Source organism: Helianthus annuus, chromosome 2 (assembly GCF_002127325.2).
Source record: "Helianthus annuus cultivar XRQ/B chromosome 2, HanXRQr2.0-SUNRISE, whole genome shotgun sequence".
NCBI classification, from domain to species: Eukaryota; Viridiplantae; Streptophyta; class Magnoliopsida; order Asterales; family Asteraceae; genus Helianthus; species Helianthus annuus.
Window position 1 is genome coordinate 145,584,598 of NC_035434.2, and position 19,467 is coordinate 145,604,064.

General features: G+C 40.0%; 2 protein-coding genes across 2 annotated transcripts; both read right to left on the reverse strand.

Annotated features, from left to right (window-relative positions):
- LOC118485955 lies at nt 1-1,132 on the reverse strand. Its single transcript, XM_035982498.1, has 2 exons — nt 517-1,132; nt 1-17 (listed from the first exon to the last, which is right to left on the reverse strand). Exons 1-2 carry the CDS (start codon nt 1,130-1,132, stop codon nt 1-3), a joined length of 633 nt encoding a protein of 210 aa, XP_035838391.1.
- A 2,427-nt stretch (nt 1,133-3,559) lies between these two features.
- Nucleotides 3,560-4,954, reverse strand: LOC110897617. The gene has a single exon (XM_022144381.1). The coding sequence runs from the start codon at nt 4,952-4,954 to the stop codon at nt 3,560-3,562; it is 1,395 nt and encodes a 464-aa protein (XP_022000073.1).
- Nucleotides 4,955-19,467: the final 14,513 nt, after the last annotated feature.

Below are 19,467 nucleotides of genomic sequence, written 5' to 3' on the forward strand. Positions count from 1 at the left end.
CTACTCTAGGGAGTACCCTTAACATATAAACAACACAAATCATATCACAATTTCATGATTGGGTCGAAACCCTAGTTCTACAACTTATCAAATTCAGAAATTCGACTCACCACTTGATTGGGTACGGGTATTTGATCGAGGTTTTACCACATGCAACTGATTCACATCGATTTTCCTTGTTAGTTTGGTGAATTTTTACAAGAACAAAAGGGTAAACCCTTGTTCCTTGCTCCTGCTCGATCCCAAACACGCACAGGATGTGTGTTTTGTGGTTTCCACATAATTAAACCCTTACTAATTATAATTTACATATTACCCCCCTTTAGTCTTGTTATATTTGTAAACATTAACCTTAAAAACCCCCATGTTAGGTATCATATTACCATTTACCTTAAATTTTATGATATTTATTATTATTTATCGCGTTTTACGTTTTTGGGGTGTTACAAGTCTACCCCCCTTAAAAGAGGTTTCGTCCCCGAAACCTGGACATATCAATCTTAAATGTGTACATACCAAAAAGGAATGGATAGTGCCTCCTCATTTCATCTTCCGCTTCCCATGTGAGTTCTGACCCCTTTCGGTGTTGCCATTGTACCAACACTTGTCGGACAGCCTTGTTGCGGAGCTTTTTCACCTTGACATCTCTGATGGCTATTGGTCTTTCGACATAATTCAACCCCTCCTCTAACTCAATGTCATCGAGAGGTACTAATGCAGTTTCATCCACAAGGCACTTTCTCAATTGCGACACGTGGAAGGTATTGTGAATTTCGTCTAGAGTAGGCGGTAATTCTAATCGATATGCAACCCTTCCAATTCGAGCCAAGACTTTAAACGGCCCAATATACCGAGGGCCTAATTTACCCCGTTTACGAAAACGGATTATGCCTTTCCATGGCGACACCTTCAACAGAACGAAATCTCCAACTTGAAATTCAATAGGACGCTTTCTCTTGTCTCCATAAGCTTTTTTCCGATCCTGGGCTGCTTTCAAACGAGCCCTAATCAATTCAATCTTTTCATTTGTCATTGCTATTAAATCACTTGGCGCGAGCTCCCTTTGCCCAACTTCACCCCAACATACGGGAGTTCTACATTTTCTCCCATATAGTAATTCGTATGGCGCCATTTGAATGCCACTGTGGTAACTATTGTTATAAGAAAATTCCACTAGTGGTAAATGGTCATCCCAACTTCCCCCAAAATCTAAAGCACACGCTCTCAACATATCGATAAGTGTTTGAATGGTTCTGTCTGACTGGCCGTCAGTTTGAGGGTGGTAGGCGGTACTTATGTGCAATCTCGTTCCCACACTCTCGTGAAATCTTTGCCAGTAGCGAGAGGTAAATCTAGTATCACGATCCGAGATGATTGACACGGGCACCCCGTGTCGACACGACCTCGTTCATGTAGACTTCCGCCATCTTCTCGGAATAATAAGCTTCTTTAATGGGTAGAAAGTGGGCGCTTTTCGTAAGTCGATCTACGATTACCCATATTGTATCATGCCCCTTTTTCGTTCTTGGAAGCTTGGTTACTAAATCCATCGTTAGTTCTTCCCATTTCCACAACGGTATCCCCAATGGTTGAGATTCTCCGTAGGGCTTTTAGTGTTCCGCCTTCACTTGAGAACACGTTAAGCATTTTGCGACATATTTGGCGATATCGCGTTTCATGCCCGGCCACCAATAATTGGTTTTTAAATCTCGATACATCTTTGTAGCCCCAGGGTGGACCGAATATCGTGACTTATGTGCTTCGTCGAGTAGTGCGGCCTTGACTTCACAAAATCGGGGTATCCAAATTCGGCCGAATCGCGTCTTGAGTCCGGTCGAATTTTCTTCTAGTTTATCGATTACGCCTTTTAACCTTTCTTTCTTTAAGTCTTCTGCTCCAAGCGACTTAATTTGAGATTCACGTATCGTTTCAAGTAATCGTGGCGTAACTATCATCTTCATGGACTTTACACAGAGAGGAGACGGGTACTCTCTTCTGCTTAACGCATCGGCTACCACGTTTGCTTTTCCCGGGTGATAAAGGATATCACAATCATAATCTTTGATAAGTTCCAGCCATCTTCGTTGCCTCATATTCAAATCTTTCTGTTCAAAGAAATACTTGAGGCTCTTATGATCCGAGTAAATCGTACATTTCGCACCGTATAGGTAGTGTCTCCAAATTTTTAAGGCGAACACTACTGCTGCCAATTCCAGATCATGTGTTGGGTAGTTCACCTCGTGAGGCTTTAGTTGCCGCGACGCATATGCAATAACCTTTCCCCTTTGCATCAAAACACAACCTAACCCCTGGTGGGAAGCATCTGAATAAACAACCAAATCTTCAGTTCCATCTGGCAATGTCAGGACCGGAGGACTCGACAATTTCTTCTTCAGTATACGAAAAGCCTCTTCCTGTTCCTTACCCCACACAAACTTTTCTTTCTTTCTCATCAGTCTGGTTAAAGGTAGAGCTATCTTTGAGAAATCCTGTATGAACCGCCTATAATATCCCGCGAGGCCTAGAAAACTCCTTATCTCAGTCGGACTTTTTGGGGAAACCCATCTCATTACAGCATCAATCTTTGATGGATCCACTAAAACACCTTCCGCATTGATCACGTGGCCTAGAAACTGCACCTCCCTGAGCCAGAAGGCGCATTTTGGAAATTTTGCGTAAAGTTTCTCCTTGCGGAGAGTTTTGAGTACTTCACGCAAGTGCCTTGCGTGCTCAGCTTTGCTTCGCGAATAAACTAAGATATCATCTATGAACACTATTACTGATTTGTCTAACATGGCTCGGCACACCCGGTTCATAAGATCCATAAATGCGGCCGGCGCGTTCGTCAATCCAAACGACATGACTAGAAATTCATAGTGCCCATAACGGGTTCTAAATGCAGTCTTTGGAATATCCTCTTCCCGCACTCTAACTTGATGGTACCCCGAACGCAGGTCTATCTTGGAGAACCAACTCGCCCCTTGTAATTGATCGAAAAGGTCGTCGATTCTCGGTAAAGGGTAGCGGTTCTTTATGGTCAGTTTGTTTAATTCTCTATAGTCGATGCACATACGCATCGACCCGTCTTTCTTTTTAACAAAAAGGACGGGTGCTCCCCAAGGCGTCACATTTGGGCGTATGAAGCCCTTATCTAGAAGATCTTGCAACTGTGTCATTAATTCTCGCATCTCGGTGGGAGCAAGTCTATAGGGAGCCTTCGCAACTGGCTTCGCGCCCGGGTTTAATTCGATGCGAAACTCTATCTCCCTTTCGGGAGGAAGTCCCGGTAATTCTTCCGGAAATACATCCGGAAATTCGTTCACGACCTCAACGTCTTCAAGCTTCGGGAGGGTTTGTCGGGCATCTCCTACATAAGCTAAGTATGCTCTACTCCCGTTAAGTACGTACTTATAAGCTTGGACCAAGGTACACAACTTGGTTTCTACGTTTCTCTCTCCTTGAATACTTAATTGTTTTCCACTTGGAGCCTGGATAAGCATTACCTTATTTTCACAATCAATCTCCGCATGGTGTCGCGCCAACCAATCCATCCCCACAATCATTTTAAATTCCCCCAACACCATAGGTATAAGGTCGATTCAAATTCTTCATCTTCTATAGTGAATTTACAATTTCTACAAACCTCGTGTAACATATAGATCTTACTATCGGCTATTTCTACTTCTAGTGGCATTGGCATTCGTTCGATCCTAAAGGACGGATGTTGTATAATTTCGTTCGAAATAAATGACATAGTAGCTCCGGTATCGAACAGAACATAAACCGGTATGGAGTTTAGTAAAAAGATACCTGAAATCACATTCGGATGAGACTTGGCTTCTTCGGAGGTAATTTGGAACATTCTACCCTTGGCCCTAGGACCTTCTTGTTTCTTATCTTCCTTCTTCGACTCTTGCTGGAGTTTCGGGCATTCAGATTTGATGTGCCCTTTTTCGAAGCAATTGAAGCAAGTCTTTGGGCTACTCGGGCACTGATAGGACGAGTGTCCCTCCTTACCGCATTTATAACACCCCTTTTTGCCCAACAGACACTCCCCAGTATGGAGCTTTCCACAAGTCTTGCAAGGGGTGATTCCACCTTTCGATTTTTCCTTCCTCCCTTGATCTTGAAACCTCCCCCTTTTTGATGGACTCGAGCTCGTACCTTTCTCACTTGGTCTTTTCTCACCACGTTCTTCTTGCCTTCTTATTTCAATTTCTCTATCCCGTGCTAGATTAATGAGCTCATCAAGGGTTTCACATTTCGAGGGAGTGATGAATTCCCTAAATTCTGCCTTCAGTATCCCGTAAAAGCGATTGATCTTCATTCTTTCGGTTTGCACAAACTCCGTACAAAACTTCATCTTATCCAAGAAAATACTAGATATCTCATTTATCGTTTCATTTTTCTGCCGGAGTCGTAAGAAATCTTCTTGAATCTTGTCGATGGCTGACTGAGGGCAATGGTACTTCATGAAAGGTTCTTTAAATTCTTGCCAAGTCATTGTCTGAAGTTTGTCCTCGCCTATCTCCTTACTATAAGCATCCCACCAGTCTTTCGCTTGAAAAGTGAGTTGTCCCGTAGCGAACATCACTCGATCCTCCTCATCACACCGACTTCGTTTGAACACCACCTCCATACTTAAGATCCATCTTTGGCACATTACCGGATCGATTTTGCCATCGTAAGTGGTAGGCTTACACGCCATGAAGTCTTTATATGTACATCGTCGATCTTTACCTTTATCCTTAGACCCTTCCATTAACTCTTTTAACTCTTCAATCTTACTTGTCATCATAGCGTCTACGATTCCCAAAACTCTACTTTCTACCTCTTGAGCTAACCGTGGGAGGTTAGCTTGCATAACCCCTTCCGCCACCTCCATGACCCTATTGTTAAAGGCTTCTTGACGGGTCGGGTCATCATCCTCATTGACGTTTCTTGCTTCAGCCATCTACACAAAGTCATGTTTTCGCTTAATACAAATCATAAGCTTCCCGTATATCATAGTTCATTAATTTCATGTTTCTTTCATTCGTAATCTTATATTTATAAATCTTTGCCTACTTTTAAAATTTTTCATCACTCATCCGCATCATTCGATATATTACCTTTGGCTTTTATAATTTCATTCACTCGTAACCACTACCCGTGATTTACATCTACCTTTTAGGCCTTACATGGGTCTTACGTAGTGATGTGAGTAAAATGCAACATATAAATTACATCAAATGAGGCATAAAACTAACCCTTTTTAAGTACTAATGTTGGAAAAAGTGTGCTTTTGTCTTCCTTTTGTATTTTCAGGGTTAAAAGAGCTTAAATGAACAAAAGAAGCAAAAATGCAGCCAAATCCAACATAAATACAAAGAAAAGGAAGAAACGTGGCATGCCCGACTCCTCGACAGCATCTCCCAAAGCAAAAACAAGAAGAAAGCTGAGCATGGGGCTGTGCCCAGCTGAGCATGGGGCTGTGCCCAGCTGAACACGGGGCTGTGTCCAGCGGACACGGGGCGTGTCCAGCTCAACACGGGGCCGTGCTCAGCGAGCACGGGGCAGTGTCCAGAATGGTCAGCCCTGGCACAAAAGACAAAGTGGTAGAAGCTTCTATTGCCCACCACGGGGCCGTGCCCAGCGGACACGGGGGCGTGTCAGAGTGCTGCAGGTGCATTTATTGTAATTGCGAATTACAATTAATGAAGAGAGAGAGTGTCAGACGGGCACGGGGCCGTGTCCAGCGGACACGGGGCCATGCCCAGGCTTCTGTTCAGCCTATAAATAGGAGTGCTTGGAGCCATTTCAACTCATCCCTTGGCACACCACCTCTCTCACACTTCATCCACCACCACCATAACACCATCATCCACCACCATCATCCATTGTCCATCATAGAGTGTATGAGTCGTCTCGGGATCCAAGATTGATCGTAAGAGTTCTTGACAATCAAGGCCATGTTTGCCTAAGTCTCTTACATCACTTGGTGAAGACAAGTGTTTAGTATAATACTTTTTATTTTTAATCTTTTGCACTTTTTATTTGGTTTTGTATTAATGACTTTAATAACTAGTTACTTATGTTGAAGGTGATCTTTCCTTATCGTTTGTCCGTGGTGTCTTGGCGTTATTTTACTGTCTATATAAAATAAAAGATTTTCACCATTCATATCTCCACGGTCTATATGGAGGTATGTTGGCTACCTGGTCGGGGGTTAAGGGAACGGTTTGGTAAGGGTCTTGCCCTTGTTCAGCGTTTAGAGGTCCTGCTTGGGACCTGGGTCAAATTTAGTAGGATCTCCTTCAATGCCCATAGGTATTGGATGGCGGGGATCCAAACTCTTTGACCCCCTCATAAGTTAACTACTATTAATACTATAACCCGGCTATTTAGGACTGTATCCCTGCTGACTCAGACTACTTAGCCGAGGGTAACGTCACCGCCAAAAGCGGGGCCTACCACAATTTGCATTAATAACTTAATTCATTATCTTTCAATAATCCGACCCTTTAGGATTGTATCCTTGCTGACTCAAACTACTGGGTTGAGGGTAACGTCGCCTTCAAAAGAGGGGCCTACTACAATAACTAAGATAATCTCTTAAACAAGGGCAAAAGTGCGAAAATAATCAAAGGTTATACTAATACACGTGTCGGATCCAAGTGATTCATCTTGTCTATCTGTTTTTATTTTTATTTTATTTTCAGCATTTTAGTTAGTTTTTATTTTTCTTAGTTTAAAACATTTTTCTAACCTTTTTGATTTGATTAGACGTTGAGGATAAACCGGTATTAAAAGCTCTTGTGTCCTTGGACGACCTCGGTATCTTACCAACACTATACTACGTCCACGATGGGTGCACTTGCCCATATGTGTGTTTAGTGTTAGTAAATATCGTGTTTTATAAATTTAAAACTTGGCTAAAAGTGTAAAAAGGGCTTAAATATATATATATATATAAAAACATATATACACTAACACGCATCAAGTTTTTGGCGCCGCTGCCGGGGACACAAGGATTTTAAGAAAGCTTAAAATCGACGGCCTAATCAGTTTTTCAAAACCTTTTTAAAACGCGCGCACATTTTTCTGCATTTTAGTTTAGTTTGCATTTACAGTAGCCTGAACACGGGGCCGTGCTCACTGAACACGCCCCCGTACTGCATATTTTTAGAGTAGATACCCAGATACAGAGTCTGAACACGGGGCCGTGTCCACTGAACACGCCCCCGTGCTCAACTTGACCAGTAAATTTAATTAAAACGCCCAGATACAGACCCTGAACACGGGGCCGTGTCCACTAAACACGGGGCCGTGTCCAGCTTCTGTTTCCGTCTTATTTTTGTTTTCTGGTCGCGAGACTCAGTTGTGGCCTGTTGAGTGATTCTTATGGATCAATACTCAAGAGGTTACAACTACACCTATGATGAGGATGATTATAGGGGTAATTATTGCACTAATTGTCGTAACGCACGCTCGGTTCAATATAATACTTCATATCAACCATCCAATTCATACAACCATTATGAGGAGCCCAGGTACGAGCCATCAACTTCATACACATCCTATGAAGACCAAAGGTATGAACCTCCTTCCTCATACTCATATTTTGATGAACCAAGGTATGAGCCTTCATACTCATACTTTGAAGACTCAAGATATGAGCCACCACCTTCATACTCTTATTATGAGGAACCATGGCGTGAACAACCCACCTCATATGAGTACTATGAAGAACAAAGTTTCGACCCTTATCCATCATATGCTTATAATGAAGAACAATGGTGTGAACCATCTACTTCATATGAGAATTATGAGGAGCCAAGGATCGAACAACCGGATTCAAGCTTTGAGGATCCAAATTCTTTTTCTCTCACCGAAGTAACTAATAGGATATTAGAACAACTTAAAACTATCGAACGTTATATAAAAGAATCTCGCGCAAGGGAAGAGGAATCCCGCGCAAGAGAAGAGTTAAAAAATAATAATAACGTAGAGATAGTTGAAAGTATAAAAATGGAAGAAAAAGAAAGTGAAAAACCGACACATGAGTTAAACAATGAAAAAGGTGAGTCTGATAATGCTAAAATTCAAGAAGAGTCTAATTTTGAAGAAATTAATCTCTTGTCACCTACTTTCGAAAATCATTGTTTAGTAACCCCTCATGCTAAGTTTTTAAAAGAGTTAAACACTAGTGCTAAAATCAAAGACTTAGTAAGTGTTAAGTTAACTAATGATCAAACCTCGCTAATAAAAGAAGATCCTTTTGAAATTAACATCACACCGGTTCCATGTTTCTTTCAAAATTCCTTTATTAGTAATATCACCATTGATAAAGATCTTTGTGTTAACATAATGCCTAACTACATTTTCGAAAAATTAAGTATTAGTGATTTTTCTCCACTTCAAATACCCATTTTTCTATCCGATCGGAAAGTAATAAAATCAATCGGTGTAGTTGAGGATTTCTTGGTTCAAACAAATCAAATGGTTATTCCAACCGACTTTGTCATCCTCGATGACGCTCCTCTAGTCTTGGGAAAACCTTTTGTAAAAACTCATGAAGCTTTGAAAAACCGGAAGTTTAATAATCTACCTCTTCAATTAGGGGCATTCAAAAGGAGCATAGATCTTGAGCGCTCAATAAAATATCCTTTTGGCAATAATGACCCCCTAATTGAAGATGAGCCTGAGCCACCCGATAAGGAGGGTCTAGCCAAGGACCCTTATAAACGTGGCGCACCACGGAGGCATTCCGTGGAACTATCCTTAGTTTTAGATTAGTTTAACTTTTATGCTTTCTAGTTTAGTTTTAATTTGCAGGAATAAAACACACTCGGGATGGTGAAGGATACTAAGGGAAGCTTGAACCAACACCCCATGCGCAAAAACAGAGCCTCTCGACAGTTTTTCTTCATTACTGCAAGTTCAGCACGGGGCCGTGCTCACCCAACACGCCCCCGTGCCCAAAAATCTGCAGAAATGCCCAGTTCAGGTACCTGGACACGGGGCCGTGCTCACTGAACATGCCCCCGTGCCCAGCCTTCTGTTTACTTTTGGTACTGGCAGTCTGGACATGGGGCCGTGTTCAGCCAACACCACCCCGTGTTCAGCTACCCAGTACCATAAAATCTTGTTTTTAACCCACTTTTACACATTTTAATCAACCGAAAAACTTATTTTTGGGACACATTGAGGACAATGTGTAATTTAAGTGTGGGGGGATGCTAAAACCTTGAATTTTGCAAGTCCTAATAACAAGCCTTACACAAAACTCTATTGGAACCGCTAATCACCCCAAATTTTTTCAAAAACTTTTCATTTTTTTTTACTTGTCTTGGGTTAATTTGGGAATAACAAGTTCTAAAAAGGTTATATTTTTATAAATTTACAACCGATAGCGTCGTGATAAAAAGAACCAAATAAGAAAATTATGAAACGGCATGACAAGCTTAGTTAAAATTTGATTATATATACTGGATCACATAAAAAACCCATTCCCACAAAAGTGAGTTTTGAGCCTTTATTGAGCATACAAATACACATCTTTAGATTAAATGCTCATTTTTCGTTTCTTGTGTGAATAGCCGCTTGGTTTCTTACAACTCTAGAACTTGCCACGACGATACATTCCCGGTCCTTACCAACTTAAACCCGAGTAAGTAAGTGATGGAGGCACTAGGACTAACCATTTTTCTTTCAACACCATTATTTTTCTTTTTTTTTTTTACCACCTACCCAAAATCCCCCTAGTTAACCCCTTTGAGCCTAAACCTTTTCGTTTCTTTCCCCAAAACAAACACCCTTTACCCACCAAAACCTTTTTCATTTTAAACCCTTTACTTTAGTAACAAAGCTCGGTTTTCCTATGACAAAAAAAAAAAAAAAGAAAAAAGAAAAAAAAAGAAAAAAAAAAGAAGAAGAAAAAAAAAATGAAGTTAGCAATAAACAAACAAGCTCATCAAAAGAAACCTTGTTTGAAAAATGCTTCATTAGAAAAAAAAAGAAGAAAAAAAAAAGTGTTTTACGAAAACCGACGCTTTTTACGCTTTTCGCCCTTTTACTAACCACTAACCCAACCACCCACCTTTAGCCCAAGCCTAACCCTTCACCCAAAAAGTCCTCTTGATATTTACAAAGGTAAAAAGTTAAAAAGGAGGAGGATTGATTGCTTGGCAAGCTTATGGTAGGAGTAAGTTCCATGCCGCTCTCGAGTGATTCACTAAAAATACACCTTCGGCCGAGTGTTGAGTGATCCCCCGTGAGATATGTGAACTTGTATATAAATGAAATTTTAAAAAAAGGCATGTTATGCCCAAATAAGTAATTTCTCTTATGAAACGTTCTAAATAAATCATAACGAATAGGATTGTAAATAGTATAAAAATAAAACCCAATAAAGATCTTGGATTCCCGACACTCAAGACAAGCCCAAAACTTTCTCTTCTACCCATTCCATTTGGGAGTGTAAGCCACATATTAAAGAGTTTTGCTTGAGGACAAGCAAAGATTCAAGTGTGGGGGTATTTGATGTGAGTAAAATGCAACATATAAATTACATCAAATGAGGCATAAAACTAACCCTTTTTAAGTACTAATGTTGGAAAAAGTGTGCTTTTGTCTTCCTTTTGTATTTTCAGGGTTAAAAGAGCTTAAATGAACAAAAGAAACAAAAATGCAGCCAAATCCAACATAAATACAAAGAAAAGGAAGAAACGTGGCATGCCCGACTCCTCGACAGCATCTCCCAAAGCAAAAACAAGAAGAAAGCTGAGCATGGGGCTGTGCCCAGCTGAACACGGGGCTGTGTCCAGCGGACACGGGGCGTGTCCAGCTCAACACGGGGCCGTGCTCAGCGAGCACGGGGCAGTGTCCAGAATGGTCAGCCCTGGCACAAAAGACAAAGTGGTAGAAGCTTCTATTGCCCACCACGGGGCCGTGCCCAGCGGACACGGGGGCGTGGTCAGAGTGCTGCAGGTGCATTTATTGTAATTGCGAATTACAATTAATGAAGAGAGAGAGTGTCAGACGGGCACGGGGCCGTGTCCAGCGGACACGGGGCCGTGCCCAGGCTTCTGTTCAGCCTATAAATAGGAGTGCTTGGAGCCATTTCAACTCATCCCTTGGCACACCACCTCTCTCACACTTCATCCACCACCCACCACCACCATAACACCATCATCCACCACCATCATCCATTGTCCATCATAGAGTGTGTGAGTCGTCTCGGGATCCAAGATTGATCGTAAGAGTTCTTGACAATCAAGGCCATGTTTGCCTAAGTCTCTTACATCACTTGGTGAAGACAAGTGTTTAGTATAATACTTTTTATTTTTAATCTTTTGCACTTTTTATTTGGTTTTGTATTAATGACTTTAATAACTAGTTACTTATGTTGAAGGTGATCTTTCCTTATCGTTTGTCCGTGGTGTCTTGGCGTTATTTTACTGTCTATATAAAATAAAAGATTTTCACCATTCATATCTCCACGGTCTATATGGAGGTATGTTGGCTACCTGGTCGGGGGTTAAGGGAACGGTTTGGTAAGGGTCTTGCCCTTGTTCAGCGTTTAGAGGTCCTGCTTGGGACCTGGGTCAAATTTAGTAGGATCTCCTTCAATGCCCATAGGTATTGGATGGCGGGGATCCAAACTCTTTGACCCCCTCATAAGTTAACTACTATTAATACTATAACCCGGCTATTTAGGACTGTATCCCTGCTGACTCAGACTACTTAGCCGAGGGTAACGTCACCGCCAAAAGCGGGGCCTACCACAATTTGCATTAATAACTTAATTCATTATCTTTCAATAATCCGACCCTTTAGGATTGTATCCTTGCTGACTCAAACTACTGGGTTGAGGGTAACGTCGCCTTCAAAAGAGGGGCCTACTACAATAACTAAGATAATCTCTTAAACAAGTGCAAAAGTGCGAAAATAATCAAAGGTTATACTAATACACGTGTCGGATCCAAGTGATTCATCTTGTCTATCTGTTTTTATTTTTATTTTATTTTCAGCATTTTAGTTAGTTTTTATTTTTCTTAGTTTAAAACATTTTTCTAACCTTTTTGATTTGATTAGACGTTGAGGATAAACCGGTATTAAAAGCTCTTGTGTCCTTGGACGACCTCGGTATCTTACCAACACTATACTACGTCCACGATGGGTGCACTTGCCCATATGTGTGTTTAGTGTTAGTAAATATCGTGTTTTATAAATTTAAAACTTGGCTAAAAGTGTAAAAAGGGCTTAAATATATATATATAAAAACATATATACACTAACACGCATCACGTAGCTATAAAGTAGGCTTTCAAACGAATCGGGGACTCGGAATATCAAAATTTACAAAATTGAAAAAGTTTTGGCAAATCAGACCCCCGCTAGCCGTCGGCGACGGTCTAGTCCCCCGTCGGCGACGGGTTCAGGAAAGTGGCGTCGGCCACCTTTTACCGTAGGCAGGAACATAAGGCGTCGGCACAAAGGGGGGCGTCGGCGACGACCTGATGCCCGTCGGCGACGGCCTTCCGTTGGGTGATTTCGCTGCAACTTAGTTTAAGCACTCTTAAGCGCATTTTCGGGCCGATTTCAGCTATACAGTTCCTGAAAATTCCCGTTTCAATTCCCCTCATAACATAAAAAAATCCTTATCTTCATTATCTACATTATAAGCTTACTATGCATACTTACGCTTACCGAAATTTAAAGTTTTACCTCGTTGGCGATCTTGGAACGAGCACACTTTCGAGCGAGCCATGGGTTTGAGTTCAAGCGCTATTACTCTAGCTCGAATCCCTCAAACCTAGGCTCTGATACCAACTTGTTACGCCCCAATTTCCACTTAATTCGACGTATAAAAAAACAATTAGGAAAATTTTTGAAATTTCGACATGACCTATTCGTTTATCACCATTAACAACCTGTTTTACACACCAAACTTCAACGTTTAACATCCTTGACAAAAACCCAAAACAAACAAAGTCTACATTAGACACGACATGACTTCAACTACCAAGTTTTACCCTACGACAAAGATGTCAACATACTACATAGACTTAAATACATATGACCAAGATTTAACCCATTTCAAAAGACTTAATAACGGAAGCGTGAGGCGGGCGTAAACCAAGTGTGCACGTTCCAAGCCGTCCAATCGCCTAAGTCGAGGATTTACCTACATTAAACATCAAACTTTAAAAAGTTAGTAAAGGTACTTATTTAGTCCACAATACCAACATGGTAATTGCAATCATCTATATACTTCCATTTCTCATACGCATTCGATTACCCATTTTAGTGGGTATGGCATGCAATCTCATAATGAGATTCAAGCATTTCGCATACGACCCGATAACATCGGGTTAATTACTTTCAACTTAAAAATCTCTCGTTCTATCCGTATAACGGATTGAACTTCATGCATACAATTTTGCTTACGTAACCATTCGTTCTAGACGGATGGTCTCATATCCTTACTCAACCTAGTTACAAGAACCGGTCAATTTGCATAACTTAGCATAATTCTTCTTTAGCATAAACAAGTCCGCAAAGAATTTGCTTCATTAACACCATAATCACTACGACATAGTATGAACAATATAACAAGAGTTGTCCAATATAAATGTTAACAATTATAAGTAAGTTTTCGTATGTAACGGAACATACCTCGGTCTTGTGATCCTTCCGGCTTCCTAGAATTCGAACCTTCTTCCTTCACACCTAAATCAAAATGATCATTCATTCGTTTAGTACCCAAACTTTCATTCCTTCATTTTCCAATTTACACATAACTACTCATTCAAGCATTTCATCGAGCACCTAGTAGGCGTTACCTTAATAAAGCATAGTGTACAACATTTAAAGCATAACTCACCAATTCATCCTATGTGCCATCAATAATCAATCTAATTCTCATAATTCCTTTAATCTACATCAATTTATCTAGCATTCGGGTACTACAAGCTGAATTACATATCCAATTACATACATTCTCGATTCCTATAATCTCTATATTCATAACAAAATTTTCACCAAGTGGGTTTTTAGAGGCTTTCTTTCAATTAACCAAAATCAACATGATTTCTACTCTAGGGAGTACCCTTAACATATAAACAACACAAATCATATCACAATTTCATGATTGGGTCGAAACCCTAGTTCTACAACTTATCAAATTCAGAAATTCGACTCACCACTTGATTGGGTACGGGTATTTGATCGAGGTTTTACCACATGCAACTGATTCACATCGATTTTCCTTGTTAGTTTGGTGAATTTTTACAAGAACAAAAGGGTAAACCCTTGTTCCTTGCTCCTGCTCGATCCCAAACACGCACAGGATGTGTGTTTTGTGGTTTCCACATAATTAAACCCTTACTAATTATAATTTACATATTACCCCCCTTTAGTCTTGTTATATTTGTAAACATTAACCTTAAAAACCCCCATGTTAGGTATCATATTACCATTTACCTTAAATTTTATGATATCTATTATTATTTATCGCGTTTTACGTTTTTGGGGTGTTACATTTTTGTCTTACTTTGTACGGAAATTTACGTATGTCTTAGACTTTTATAAAAGTTTAAGATTCGATACGTATTCTAGCATCTACAATAAATATTATTTACTAAATTTTATAATAATTAGTGACTAATATTATTTATTTGATAAATAAATAAATCATTAAATTAAAGTTAAAAATAAAGAAAAGAATTATTATAATATACTAAAATCACTATTCATTTCAATTGGTTTATTAATATATAGTAATAATAGTAATAATAATAATATATAGTAATAATAATAATTAGTATAAAAACTCCTAAACTCACACCAAACTTTTATAAAAATATATCATGATTTATATAAAAAAAGGATGCTCCTTCCATGCCCACTTTTTAGAACATGGTTTACCTAATAAACCACCACATACATGTCCTCCATGCATTTCATCCTTGCCACCAATTAATCTTGGTTTGACACCTAGATAACACCAATCCTCATCTTAGAACACTCTTTGACACTTCTCCACCTCACATGTCTCCTCCATTGCTATAAATAGCCACCTTAAGTCTCATAATTTTCATCCCAAACTCAAACAAATACTCTTCACTCTAAGAAGTCTAGTGTAAGCTCTTTGCTTCTACTTTGCCAGCCTCTCCTTTGGACTTTTAAAGTTACATTATGAAGTAAGTCCCAACAAAACCGTTGTGTCACACCCCAACCGATGGCGGAAACATCAGGATGAAACGAAGTGTGTAAATTGCAAGAGACTTCATAACGCTATTTTGTGTCATGTATTTAATAATTTCATTTTACATGGTTTGAACTAGAATACCACAAGATTAAAAATAAATAACGCACAATAAGTATTCAAATAATTAGATTTCATTTCATTGATAATTAATTATTACAAGTATTGGAAACAGAATACAACATGTTGAAAATAAAGTATAGTACAAGTATTAAAATCTAAATGCATTTCTAGGCAATCCTACTAGATTCCTTGCATCATCCAAATCCTGCAATACATGTTAAAGCATAGATCAATACAAATAGTATTGGCGAGCATACAAGTTTTGAGTATAAGTATAAAAATGTTTTAAACAGATTTTTCATGGCAATAACTAAGTATAAGCATATAAATTTAAACACGTATGATTGCAAGTATAACACGTAGGAGCATATATAGAGATTATTTGTATAAAATTCTAGCATGTATGTGTATTTGATTCAAAGTACATGTATTGCATCCCAAAAGTAATAAAGTGTAAAAAGGGATTGAGTATGCTCGCATTGTTTGCGTATGGAGATTCCTTGAAATAACGCGCGAGGAAAAGATAGGGAAACCGAATGCACAAGAGTGATTACCCTAAATATGGAATACATGAACGTCATCGCTATATATAAGTTAAATAAATTGATTTAAATGTGTATTAAAGGAAAGGAATTAATAAAAGTAAAACTGTTATAATTATTGTTATTATTATGAGCTGGACTTGGTGTTATTCCGTTGTTTGATACTTCGTCACGTCGTCTCCGTTAACTCAAAACTTTTTACTTAGAAAATTTTACCAAAAACATCAGCTACAGATCATCTTGATCGAATGGCCATCCGACCGGATGACCATCCGCTTGGATGACCTGACACTATACTATCTGATTACTTAAACGCTATTAACGAAACTTCGAATTTCAACGATTCACAAACACCCACACACTGTTCGAACGGCCATCCGTTCGAATGGTCATCCGCTCGGATGACCATGTATCCGGATGACCATCTGTTCGGATCACCTGATAAACACTTAAAAAAACCGTTCAACGCTCTACTCAACGACTTATGCTACTGTTCCCGTCACAGGCTAACTCAACGTGCTCCCTACAATCCAATCCAGCCTGTGTTTACTTGTGAAACACGCACTGTGAGTATTCGAGCCCATTTCCATTTAATGCACTATTGGGTGTTACATACGTTCTCTATCAGAACACAACACACAAAGCAAACACTTTATGAACGCTAACCGCTCCCGCATGTTATACGTGATCTATGAATGCTTGTTACTATGCTTATACAGTGTTACACTATACCACCTCCAGCAATGATAGTACTATAGTTTGGACTCAGCACCTATCGTGGACATGGGTTGCTAGGGATCACATCACTTTACTTCACGTGTTCGTTGAACATGTGTCGCGCATACTCTACAACGCAATCTCGTGGTTAAGTTGCAATCATTGTGTGATAGTTACTTGCTTTCACCTGTTACGTGATACATGCTGGTTATGCGTAAACGCTTTCTCTACTATATACTATGCAAACTTGTGTACTCACCTTTACATTTTATGTATTGACTTTATTTTTAACGTATGTGACAGGTTGATAGGATGCTGTGCTGTGATGAAACGAGCTAGGAAGTCTAGAAACCACTAAATAAAATCTGAGTTGTCGGAATAGTATTTGTGTATGAGACTCGCTATCTGTAATGACTGTTATTACTTTATATGTTAGTAGTATGGGATATTAACGTTAAATATATTGTCATTTAATAGTTGTTATGGATTCTCTTGAACAATCTGTTTCGCTCAGTGCCACGCCCCGATGATTCCGCCATCGGTTGGGGTGTGACAGATGTAACACCCCGTGTTTTCGAATGTCAAAGTCAAAGTCAAAGTCAAAGTCCAAGTCAACTTTGACTTCTCTGACTGCAATAGTCTATTTTATGTTTTATTTATATTATGTGGAGTAAGTGTTGTTAATCTAAGAATCGAAGTAATCGAACGTTTATTGACGCGAACCGATTTACGACTGTGAATAGTAGGAAGTAATAATGCGATAAAGTTAACTAATCAGTAATCAAGTTAATCGAATCATCAATCGAACTCGAAACTCGAATTATGCGAATTTGGTGTTATATTACTTGTGTGTGTGCCTTATGTGTTACCTGTGCATTTGTGTGGTATTCAATCGAATCAATCGAAACTCGAATCGAAACTCGAAACTCAATCGAATGCAATCGAAATCGAAATCAAGTTGTGACAATTGGTGGAAAATTGATTATGCGAGATATAGATGATTGTATGTTAGATATAGTGGTTGGGATTAAAAGTAATTTGAATAGGAAACTCTATCGTACTCGTATCGTCTTCAATCGGAATCGAAATATCAGAAATCGTCGCGCCGAACACTCGAAACAGGCTGTTGATCGATCAGGCTGTCAGCCGATCGAACAGCCCAGCCGATTGGACGGACTGTCCGATCGAGCAGGCTGTCCGATCGGAGTGCCTGGCCGATCGGCCAGCCCTTTCCTTTTTTGGAGCCTATAAATAGGGCTGTCATTGTCATTCTTTCCACCTTTGGAAACTCTCTGACCGACCAGCTCGTGCTCCCCTTCTTTTCTCTGATTTCTTCCGATTCCGGTAAGTTTTCATCCTAAATCTTGTACTTTCTTGATCATTACACACTCCTACACCTTTCTATCTTTCAAATCTTGATTTCTAACCGTCAAATCATCAAGATCTAAGCATTCTAGGATGATGACATCATGGTGTTCTTCAAGAACATCATGTTTTGGCCTCAATCCACCATGAATAGCTCGGATCCAACAGATTTCCACATAAACAGACTAAGATCTATCATAGATCTAAACATTTACATGATGTCAAGGATTGAAAGGAAGATTTCCAACTTTCTTTCAACTCTTTTACACTCAATGCCTTCAAACCGGTAGAAACGGAGCTTGAGTCAATTCACCAATCATTCTAATGGGTGAGTGGTTCAAGATTCGGGTTCTATCTACGAGGTTCACCGATTTCGGGTAAACGTTAAGCTACCGTTCCGAACCGTTCACCGGCCGGATTTGGGTGATTCCTGTCTGAGCAGGGGAAACAAGTAAGAACGAAAGTATTATGGTTCAGTTCCTTGTCAAAATACCTCAATATAACGTCAAAACAATCAGAACAACCAAGTGTTAGACGAACAGGCCGACCAGGTCAGAATGCTGACCGATCGGACAGGCTGTTCGAACGGACAGGCTAACCGATCGGACATGTCAGCCGATCGACTAGGTCAGCCGATCGGCTAGCATGTGACCCCACACTTTGACAATTTCATGAAGTATGGTATTGAACGAGGTACTGTTCGATCGAACGACTGTTTGTGAACATTACTCCTCGGATCATGAGATACTATGCTTCAACCCTTAATCGATTTTCAACTCGTATTGAAGTGCTGCCCGATTGAACAACCCGTCCGATCAGGTGACATCTCATTGAGAACCCAACCAGAAGTGTCTAACCGATCGGTTAAGCCGGCCGATCGAACAGGCTGTTCGATCGATCGACCTGAAAGGTAAGAACACTTCAGTGTTCTCAGATACTACAATGAAAACTTCAAAAGGTCAAACCATCATACACAAACACATCCTACCCCAAAGGAAGAAACAATCCACTCGAACAGTCCGACCGATCGACCCTACCGGCCGATCGAACAGACTGTCCGATCGGACAGGTTCTCCGAACGAACAACCCGTCCGATCGGACCTACTGTCCGATCGACCAGGCTATTCGACCCTCTAACCCTTGTTTCCATTTTACGTGTTATTCATCATTACGCTATCGAACTATTCAGGCTAACCCTACTCTCAAGCGCTCCCTTCAATCCATCAATCAATCGCTGTGAGTATACTCGATCCCTTTTTGCTTTTAGCACTTTTGGGTGTTACATACGTTATTTATTTCAAAACACAATCAAACACACTACTCAATTATTTGAACGCTAACCGATTCGCATGTATTACGTGACTAAATGAATGCTTGTTGTTATGTTTACACGTGGAATGCTGTCTACCTGCCTTAACGACGTAGTACTATAGTTTGGACTCAGCACCCGTTCACACGGGGGTTGTTAAGGACAATTACTTGCATGGATTACGGTGGTAATCATGTATTGCGAACTGTCTCAGACAG

What these genes read in the sequence shown, in the direction of transcription:
- LOC110897617 (XM_022144381.1), bottom strand. Translation starts at nt 4,954, where the DNA reads ATGGCTGAAGCAAGAAACGTCAATGAGGATGATGACCCGACCCGTCAA.
- LOC118485955 (XM_035982498.1), bottom strand. Translation starts at nt 1,132, where the DNA reads ATGGCGCCATACGAATTACTATATGGGAGAAAATGTAGAACTCCCGTA.